We start from the raw sequence: 10,845 nt of genomic DNA on the forward strand, positions 1-10,845 counted from the left end.
AGTACTTTGTTTTGTAAGCCTTTTTGTATCTGGCAGCAGTCTGCATAGCAGGACCTTAGGCCCCAGGTTCTGGACTTTGCCAACTCACTCTTTGGGAAACAGTCATGTCAATCACCTCTTCCAGTTCCAAGCCATTTTTCATATCCTTGGAGATATATTGCACAAACTATTGGCAGTGGACTTCATCTTCATGAAGATTTCTTGAAACTTCATTAAGCTTTTTATTGCCCTCTTTTGTTTCAATTTTCTTTGGTTGCAGCAACCCTTGTCACTGAAAACCAAGAAAATGTCTTCCCTTTCAAGTGTTGAGTCTGCGCACTTAGTTATCTTTTATTTGAAAGGAAAGAACTTGCTCATAACAGTTAATCTAATTTATTTAACAAAATCTCAAATTACATACTGTACGAGATGGTGGAGGTTGAAATTTCTTAGTGATTGTGTTCGTGTATAAAATGGATAAAATAGATAATGGTAATTTTACTTAAAAGAGTATGTAAATTTTAGGAAAAGATCATTTTTATCACATTCATTTTTTCAATAATATATATATTGGAATAAGTAGTTACCCCAGGAAAAACATATTTACAAGTAACTTTCATAAAAAAAAGAGGCAACGCACTAAGCCCACAGAGGAAATGAATGGCCTACAAATTCCCACAGAACTACAATTTTTAGGATGCATTTCTTTTCAGTACAGGACTGTCTGACACAGAGATAACATATACTACACATATGCATTGCATTCATCTGTTTTCAGAACAAGGATAGCGAAGTGATTACAACTGAACAAAAATATCTATTCACATCTTGGACCAAAGCAGTGATTCTTGCAGGGCCGCTTAAACAATTTCACGTTTCCTCATCTCCTTCAGCAGGGTGCTGCCAATCTGGGCAGGACTTTTCGTGACAGCAACATGAGCCTGAAAATACAAAATAAATGTTCCAGTTAGAAACTCATTTAATACTCAACTGCAAGGATGGTACTTCAATGCAACAATTTCAAGAGTGCAAAAATCATTTACCTTGGCCGGGAATGATTTTTACACTGTGAAATTATTGCACTGAAATGCATACTAGCAGATGACTGCTACAAGTTACTGTTGCTGCATCCCCCGCATTTTCTTGGAATTTGCAAGGATGGTATTTGCAAAACAAATCTATTTGGAATTAAAGATTGCATTTCTAATTACACCTCAGAAAAATGTGACCACACTATAAAGAAAGGATAAAATTTTATTTGAAGTTCCAGACTTACACATTACATTGGGGGAGAAAATGTTCACAAAACAGACCACCAACAAAACCATCTCAATTTGAGGAGAATTATCGAGGCAAATAGTTTCAAGAGGAGAAGGGCGGCTTGAAGATATTTTCATGGGTGAAGAGTAAACAATGTGATTTAATGCTTAAAACCTGTTAATGGTGTATTTATAACATAAATCCTAATTATTAGATTAATCCAGGAAAATGCTCAGTAAAATGAAACAAAATACATATTCCTCAATTTACTTCTCAGAAACCATTCACTCTCAGTAGCAAACTATATAAAAAAAAATTAATCCTTAGGCTTCATTAATAAATTTGACACCTCCAGGAATGGGGGCGAAACAGTTGTCCATCAACTAAACTATGCAACTGTAATTCCAGGAAGCAGCATGGACTCACCATATAAAAAAACTTGGACAAATTTAATTTACCAAGGTACTCACATTCATCTCAAAGACATTACTAGCATAAACTTGAGCAAATAATCTATTTCTTTGGTGCAATAAAAGGTTTGTTGCTTGACTAGGGCATTTTCCAGGTGAAACTTTATTGGGTTGTTCCCTAAATGAAAAATCTGCAACTTTTGATTTCTCTGTTGCACTTCTAAATAAGGACATTTAGGCTCCCACTACAACGGTGACAACAATTTGGGCATCTGAAGTGCCATCCATACCTTTTCCAGGGCAGCAATCTTGTCCTGTGCGCCCCCTTTGCCTCCTGAAATGATGGCACCTGCATGTCCCATCCTCCTCCCAGGAGGAGCAGTCAACCCAGCGATGAATGAAACCACTGGCTTTGCCTTAGGACCCTTCAAAAGTCAAGCACAGCAAAAAAGACATTTTCATTGCCCTGAGAGAGATGCATAGGCAGATGAAATTATTCAAGTATGTTCCAGGAAAATGACCAAGCACAAAGTCAGCAGAATGCAAGCAAAGAAAAATAAGTCTTGACTTGAATAACAATACAGAGAACTGAAAACAATTACTGAAACACTAAGGAGTGACTTTATAAAATTACTATCAATGTAACAGCATTGATTATTATACATGTCCAAATTAAGCATTGTGGAGACCAATGAACACAAAAAATCACATCAAAAAGAGTTAGCAACTTGACTTTGTGGTACTCATTCATCACAGAAAGAAAACAAAACAGCTCTATTAATTCCACTTTGCTTCCAACTGGTCTGGTATCTCATTAGATAATGGAGCTGTAAAAAAAGATTCGCTAGAGCAGAGGTAACTTTACTCACAGAATTGTGTTCCAAAAGATACTCAGCCGCACTTTCCTCTGCGACACCACCAATTTCTCCTATGAGCACTATGCCTTTGGTGTCTGGGTCATTCAGGAAAAATTCAAGGCAATCTATGAAGTCGGTTCCATTGAAGGGGTCACCTCCAATGCCTACGCACATGGTCTGCCCTAAGCCAACCTGAAGTGCAAAAAGGTCGTGTGAGATTTCAATCATCTCCCATGGAACTTAAAAAATGAATACCCATAAGAATACTTCATGATGTTTCCAGATTACTATTCATATCTTCTCTAAACTCCACGTCTATTGAGTATCCATTGGGAATTTTTAATTTGCAGCAGAACTACTTCCGAATAAATTCTGCAGTTTTATGAACATCATTGATTTCTGCTTTTGTTTTACCTGATATTTCATTTGACAAATACTGTAATATTCAACCATTTGGCATCCTTTCAACCCAGTAAAATCTTGTTTCATTGGCAGCATTAATAACTGTGGCCTTTTGTCAAAACATATCCACTTTAGTGCAAATTACTACCTTGTCGTCTATTTTTATATTCTTGGGTTGAGCATCCAGCCAATTAATCATGGGTAGACTTATTAAGTGTTTTGAGAACTGAATAAATATAATCCTACAACTTGATTTTTTTTAATTCAGCAAGAGCAGGTCACATGGGAAACAAAATCCTTCTTTTGACTTCATGTGCCGGGAAGTATCCAAAGCTAAAATGGAATTATTAATATCCATTAGCAAATAAGTTATCAATTTCCTCTTCTCAAGCTATATTGAAAATGTTTCCACCTATGTCAATAGCTTTGTCGGCAGGATCATTACTCCTGTGACAATGAGGTGAGCATCTGAGAATAGCAATGTCCTTACTTTGATAGTGCGATTTACATTCACTTGATAAAAATTAACATTTTTGGTACCTGCAAATATGAATTGTGGGCCACCATAATGGCTAAAAATATTATGCATTGGATCATTTACTGAATGAGAAGTCTTATTTAATCAGTATAATAATGAGGGAAATATTTTAAATCCAATGTGTAAAAGATTAATATCCACTAAATAGGACTAGAGTCCAAATTTGAATATCTGCTCCAATTAATTCATTTATTTAACATCTTTACTGGGGCAAGATTTGGACTTCCCAGCTCTTAATCCAATGAACCCCTGTACATTACATTGAAAACAATAAAAACCACCCAAGCTCCAAACGGGAGAAAACCCACCTACGCGGGAGTCAAACCTGCGACCTCGAGGTTGGCAGATGAGAATGCCACAGAGGCTGGCATTGTATGAGCATTAAATCTATGCATCAGGAACATTGAGTGGGATCAGAGTTTCTTTGAATTAAATGGCATTATATCTTTCACAACTTCTGCATTGCTGAGCAACATTTTCAAAGTCATCTTTAAGACCAGGCCAGCCTGATGAGCTTCATCAATGGTTGTTAGCCTTCGTAGAGCAATTTTACGATCACTGGTTGGAGTTGGTAAGAAAATGGTGTTCTTCTGAAGGTCAGCCTTCATAGCCCCTACTTCATTACCCCTAGAAGAATGACTCAATACCATTCATACCATCTCACTAACTTCTGGATCACGGCTCATTTCTTTAAGATTAGATCAGAGAAAATACCTGCCAAGTGTAACACGTTAACCAGGTACATTATAAAACACACATTCAGGGTATACTTAAATGACCTGATTCACAAGCATTGCAAGTCTTACTGATCATACCTTCCTAATGAGCTTTGCAATTACTGAAACTGTAGTTTATGGTCCATCTGGACATCAACATGGAAGCCATTAATATGCACATGACATTTCTGGGAGACAAAAAAATGGCATTAATTCTTTTCCAGTCTTAGTACAGTTAGATTTACATTCATTGGGTTAGCAGGATGCAACTGACACCAGACTCAACACGGTATAATCATTCTTTCATGTACCACATTGTAAGACAATTCTTTATGATGACTCTAAATATAACTGGATCTAAAGTAAGGATCCAAATGGATCTAAAGCATGAGAATCAGTTACTCTGTCTTTCAGTGATTGGAAAGTCATTTCATATGCATATAACCACTTCCATTTGATATTACTTATCTACAATGCAATTATTATTTTTATTAGGTAATGTACAAAAACTACAAAATAATTCTCTTGTCTCTCTTAAAAAATAACCCAACATTCTACTCATAACAAATCCCTCATCATCTCCTTATACTTACCTCTTCCCTTCATTCCATCCATCTCCTATTCCTCGTTTGCCCAACATTCTCCCCTCTACCACAGTCTTCAACATCCAAATGCCCTTGATCCATTTCTCCTACCTCCAATCCCCTCTCCTCCCCAACAAAACCTTGCACCTCCTCATTTGTTTCCTTAATCTGCACATTTCACCTTTGATTATTCTCCACACCTACATTACCAAAGCCTCCTATCCATGCTTATCTTCCTGCTTCGGTGACCATGTTTCCACGCTGCAAATCTAAGTTTTGACGAGCCTTTACTTAACATTTACTCAACTCCCTCCTCCATGTGAAAGCCTCTTTGCCTAGTGCAATACTTCTCCTTATGTCCCTACTTCTTTGACCATTTTGGTCCAGAACACTTCTGAGATTCAGTAAATATTTCACCTGCTTTAGTTTTTGCCCTCCTATGTCAATGTCAAGCCTATCTTCTGTCAGAAAATCGCATAACCTTTGTTCTATTAATATTGATTCTCATCTCATATATATTGCAATGAAATTCCAATTCATCCAGCAAGGCTTGCAACCCCTGGGCTGGTTGGCTGACAAATTAAAGCTTTAACATCAGCAAACTAACTGGTATTATGAATTCCCCGCCCACTTTCACTCCCATCTCCATTTCTTTCCATGCCTCTTTAATCATTTCCTCCACATATACATAGAACAGTAAAGGTTATGTTGGTCAACCCTGCCTTACAACTCTTCCAAATACTACCCGTTCAGACTACCAGTCCCCCATTTGAACTTGAGCAGTCTGAGATATGAACAGTTTGCGGATCAGTCTCCTATCCTTCCAATCTATTCCTATTTTCTACAATATAGTCAACAGTTTTTCCCAATTCATTCACTCAAATGCCTTTCCAAAATCTAAACAGGCAAATAATAGATAGTATTCAATGGAACATCCCAATTAAAGATTTCATTACTGCAACGGCATCAAGCGTGTCTCTCCCCTTCCTGAACCCTAACTGATCATCCCCTAAGTAACCATTTGCCTGTCTCTCTATCCTTTTGTTGATGATCCTGAGAACCAAATTACCCGAGTGGGAAATGAAACTTATTTTTTGTAGTCCTCATATGAAGTAGCCTTTACCTTTTTCAGAATAGGAACTAACACCGATCTCATAAGTCTTATGGCCAGATTCCTTCAGCATAGATGCTACGAATCAGTCCATATCAACTATTCCTCCCACATTTTCCTCAACCTTTAAGTAGTTTTACAGGAATGTAGTCTACTCCCATGGCGTTATTAGATGTCATCTCTCTTATTGGCCTTTCTATCCCATTGTTATGCCTGGACCTAAGCTATCTTCACCTACATCATATTCTCTTTCTAAGTCTAACCTTGCTGGCCTAAGTTCTTTACCATACAGTTGTTCTATATACATGTACTCCTTCCATCTCTCTTTGATCTTTCCTGATTAGACTAGAATTTTCTCTGACTTATCTCTTATTGCTAACACAGATTTTTCCCAATAGAGACTTTCTTGTATAGTGCACCAATTTCACCCTTTCTCTAAGTCTTCCAGCACTCTTCTTTAGCTCTATTTGTTACCCATCTCAATTTATTAATACTCATTGTACTTCCTCCTAACTAACTATTACATTCTTCCATTTCCTTCCATCATCAACAATTCATATAGTTAAGACATTCTCATGTAAATAAATGAGGCTATTATTTGCACATAGCCAATATTCACATACTCAATGAATAGCCAATGAGCCTACTTTTAGATATTCACAAAAAAGAGCCTACCATTCTTGTGCCTCTGTACCATTTGCTTCCACTACACAATTAGGGCTGTAGTTTTATCAGGATCTACAGGCATTCCAAATACCTTTGTTGGACAAGATTATACCCATTAATGTAATGCTTTCCTGCTGATATTACAGCTCGTCCTTTTTAAAGTTAGACTTAGCTTGTTTAGCTCTTATGACTAAAAAGGCTACAGCTAATTCATTTAGCTCTTCAGTTTCGCCACTAACAGTCAAGGTCATAATGGAAGATTTGAAAGTCGCCAATACACTTTCCTACAAGAGATCTTGAGAACTAAACAACATTAATGGAAAAACTCAAAATCTGTAAATACCATAGGGTGGGGCAACACAATATGATTATTCTTCCATCAACTGTACGATGAACACGTATAGATATACAAAATTTACACAAATGACTAGGTGCATGCAATGGTTACCTGAGTTGTTTGCTGGACGGCTTCATAAGTCAACGTTCCAGAGCGGGAAACAATTCCAACACAACCCCTTTGATGTATGTGCCCAGGCATGATACCAATTTTGCACTGAAATTAAATATTGCCAATCTTTATTAGCAATTTAATGATTTGATTTGTACCAAACTTGGTCAATAATATGTCATTAAACAATCTAAATGAAGCAGTCAATTATTATTACCTGCTCTGGAGCAATAACCCCTGGGCAGTTCGGTCCTATTAGGCGAGACTTGGACTGCCTAACAAGTTTATGTTTAACTCGGACCATGTCGTGCTGTGGGATACCTTCCGTTATACACACGATGAGAGGCATTTCCGCTTCAATTGCTTCTATGATAGCAGCGGCTGCCCCCGGAGGTGGCACGTATATGGCAGTCGCTTCAGCTCCGGTAGCATCTTTAGCCTAGAATTTACAAAATAAAAGGCTCAACGCATTAATATCTTGTATATCCAATTGCTTTTTGCAAGTTATTATGGCCTAACCTATTAATTGCCCAGTCGCCAAGCTGTCATGAGCATAATTTTTTCCTTGAATAAACTTACCTCTTTAACAGAGTTAAAAACAGGTAGATTAAGATGAGTTTTTCCACCCTTTCCCGGTGAAACACCTCCGACTACCTTGCTTCCGTAGTCAATCGCTTGCTTACTATGAAAAGTCCCTTGCTTTCCAGTGAACCCTTGACAAATAACTTTAGTAGACGCAGTCAACTTTATGTTCGGTCTTGTAGAAGTGTAATTTGTCCGAACATTACTGATCTTCGGTACTGAAAAAGTACAACACTGATATACAAAAGCAAAAAACATAGCGAACAACTTGTTCAAAAACTAATTTTGTCAATTTTATTACGCAAATTCACAATGAAAATCATAGTATTACCTCCTACTCTTGAGATGATTCTGAAGGAGGCTGCCATTTTGACTACAAAGGACAAAGTGGTCTAAAAATATAAAAAGCGATTCTCAGCAATCGCAATTCCAAAAGACTAACGTTGTATCGTATCCCCCGATAGCACAGGGGGAAACGGAGAGAGCGAGGTTTGAGCTAGGTATCAAAAGCAGGGAAGTTCGAAAGACGAAAGGTATTTGGTAGAGTAGATTTGGGACTAGAATTAGTGCCTACGGTTTCTCCTACACACTCATTCAGAGCGCTACAGCTGGAATGAGATAACTCCGTTCACACTCGTAGCAGCTGTATCACCATTGCTATCATGTGGCAGCGGGAAGACGAAGGGAGAATGGAGAACGTACGATAAAACCAATTATTATTAAAAAATAAATTATTGGTACCTATCGTTTAAATAGATCCGCAGTTGTAAGACTAAATGAGTGAGAAAAGGACTTAAATGCTGATGAGTTCTGAACGTTTTTGCTAAATTATCTTCTGAAGTATTGCATCTCTGTAGTAAGCATTTGGAGCGGAAATATTCATTCATGAAACATGTGAACAGAGGTTACAGTAGATTCAATCCATTCATTTCAACATGTTGCAACGCGGATAGATTTTTGACAAGCAGAGATTATTTTAATACTTATCATTTGAATAAATTTAGAGCACTAGAGATAAGCCTATTAAATCAACTTCGGACCATGGAACCTTTATCTTAAAAATAAAACAATCAAGTTATACTTGACTGTATTAATTAGTGCTTCGATTAAAACTATAGTAATGCAGAATTGCTCTAATATTTAAAAATTAAAGGAAGTTACAAATACGGAGCGGACATAAAATTGGTATTAAAGGAGACCTTGCTGTAGTGTTTCAAAGGTTTTGCGATGAGATATGTTATTGAGTGAGCATGAATTTTCACAAAGTGGAGCCTGAAATCATTGAATTCGTCATTACTTTTTGTTCGCGGGGAAATAAATGGCCTCAACGTGTTGTCCTCCAAAAAGATCAACTTTGTCTAATCGATAGCTCCAAGGTTTTACAAACAATACTTGATGTTATCATGCTCTTACTACATTCTCGACACTTATTACGAGATTTTGCTAAATTATGGTGAAATTTCAACATTCATTAGAGCATGGAATTTGAAATTGTGCACTTCATCATTGGTCGCATGTTAAATGTCTCAAATGACATAAATGCGATGTACTGTAGAAGTTTTCAGATACATTTCATTTCTATATGTAGTGTTTTTCGTACAACACAAGCTCAGCCCTTGAGCCACAGAAATCATGTGCAGTCCTCAAGTCACGGAAATAAGTACTGCCTAAGTAAACATACGCTAAATACTTTTTCTACGGAGATAATTCAACGTTTATACAATTGTATGTTACACCACGTATATGAATACAGAAATATTAATCTCTATATATTTATGATCATTTACCACCACGTAATAGAATTAGACGCCCTATTTCCGTGCTCTTTTTTAAAGTTTCGTAGATAGATTACTATAGTGCTAGAAACAGGTATTAAATTTACTTGTCTTATCTTGTAATTTTCTCTTCCGGGACCTTCATGGCCGCCGTACAAAAGTTTTCACTCTCAAAATATATATTTGAATCACAATCGTTTGTAATATTTTATTCGCTTGAATGCTGCAAATACGTGTATACAATCCTTACAGATAGCATATAAAAGGTGTAAAGGTACCATAGATGGTCCTGAGCTGTGAGAGCTTCTTCTCTTTGTTGAGAAACATCAAGATAAGAGGACGGGAGACCCGTGACACCGACCTGATATTCCATATACGTTCTCGCGAGATGTTCTTTATTCCCAATATAGGGTGAATTATGTTGAATTATTGAACGGAAACCAGCTCTCATTCAAATTAGAGAGGTCGGTTGTGAAGGTACGATTGAGAGGGTTATTCCATTATTCGTCTGATACTATTTTTCGGATGACATCGGTGGCATTTCCGTTAAAGCTGCCGATATCAGCACTGGCAATTACTGAATCCCTTTATGATGCCACGGAAAATTTAGGGAAGAGTCAGGTTAATGTCTATCCGAGTTGATGGAAAGTTGGCAAAATGAAAACATTTTATTTTTAATTAATGCCACTTTTTGATGTTTCCTGGTCCTATCTGTTTTCAACCTTATTCCTGGCCACCTGTGAGAGGGTCTCCCAACTATAAAACCCACCTACTAAAATAGTGCTCAATGGAGGGACCCGCTGTTGTTTCAAACTGGATTTTGGTAGCCATAGTAGATTTGAAAGAAGTTGATATTTCTGTGCTCTTTTCATGGTGAACATTCCCTAATTCAGCTGTGGAACCTGGAAGATGTTACATTTTCGGCTGCGAATCAAGAGGAGTTACACATTTTAATGTTTCGAGGGGAGATGGAAGGTAGGTAGCAAGAAGAATTTGCGGAAGTTATTAAGATTCATACCTATCGAACTCATTGCCAATCTAATCCATTAATTTTGGAATACCTTGTGGATTTAATAACGATAACTTTTAATCAAAAGTTATTTCATGCGTACATTTATCATATGATACCCATAAGCTTAATTCCATTACTACCGGTTTTGTGGCATAGGCTGTATCCACAGGTATGTCATCGCGGAAACTACGTAATGATGTCGCCTGTGTGTCGAAACAAGTAGTAGTATGTGCAAAAGTACAAAATTTAAATATGTAGGAAACGCAATGCTGCAACGAGCAGTCACTTCAGTTTTTTAGATGCCATCATCGTCAACTTGGTTTTTATCCTTACAGTTATCACTGAATTGTCAATTGAACATTTGTGTACAAAAATGAATAAAATATACTTAGCGATTGATTTTAGATGATTAGCATGATTTGCATTATTAGCATTTTTATATCATGGATAGCTGGTGATCGCTAATGCAGTCTGATATGAAATAATGAGACAAGAAATATTTTAT

The 10,845-nt window shown here is 37.0% G+C and overlaps 1 protein-coding gene across 1 annotated transcript; it reads right to left on the reverse strand.

The window, feature by feature from the left end:
* Positions 1–353: 353 nt before the first annotated feature.
* Scsalpha1 (Succinyl-coenzyme A synthetase alpha subunit 1) lies at positions 354–8,135 on the reverse strand. The gene is made up of 7 exons (XM_071592252.1): positions 7,885–8,135; positions 7,551–7,771; positions 7,189–7,410; positions 6,972–7,076; positions 2,519–2,698; positions 1,940–2,074; positions 354–920 (listed from the first exon to the last, which is right to left on the reverse strand). Exons 1-7 carry the CDS (start codon positions 7,919–7,921, stop codon positions 840–842), a joined length of 981 nt encoding a protein of 326 aa, XP_071448353.1. The 5' UTR covers positions 7,922–8,135; the 3' UTR covers positions 354–839.
* Positions 8,136–10,845: the final 2,710 nt, after the last annotated feature.

The sequence above is a fragment of the Hetaerina americana genome, unplaced genomic scaffold, assembly GCF_022747635.1.
Source record: "Hetaerina americana unplaced genomic scaffold, ioHetAmer1.1.p SCAF_5, whole genome shotgun sequence".
NCBI lineage: Eukaryota > Metazoa > Arthropoda > Insecta > Odonata > Calopterygidae > Hetaerina > Hetaerina americana.

Coding starts and splice junctions, on each gene's coding strand:
- Scsalpha1 (XM_071592252.1), bottom strand. CDS start 7,921: ATGGCAGCCTCCTTCAGAATCATCTCAAGAGTAGGAG. Junction 7,077..7,188: donor GGGTTATTGCTCCAGAGCAG/GTAATAATAATT, acceptor ATTTAATTTCAG/TGCAAAATTGGTATCATGCC. Junction 2,699..6,971: donor CCGTCCAGCAAACAACTCAG/GTAACCATTGCA, acceptor TTTGCACTTCAG/GTTGGCTTAGGGCAGACCAT.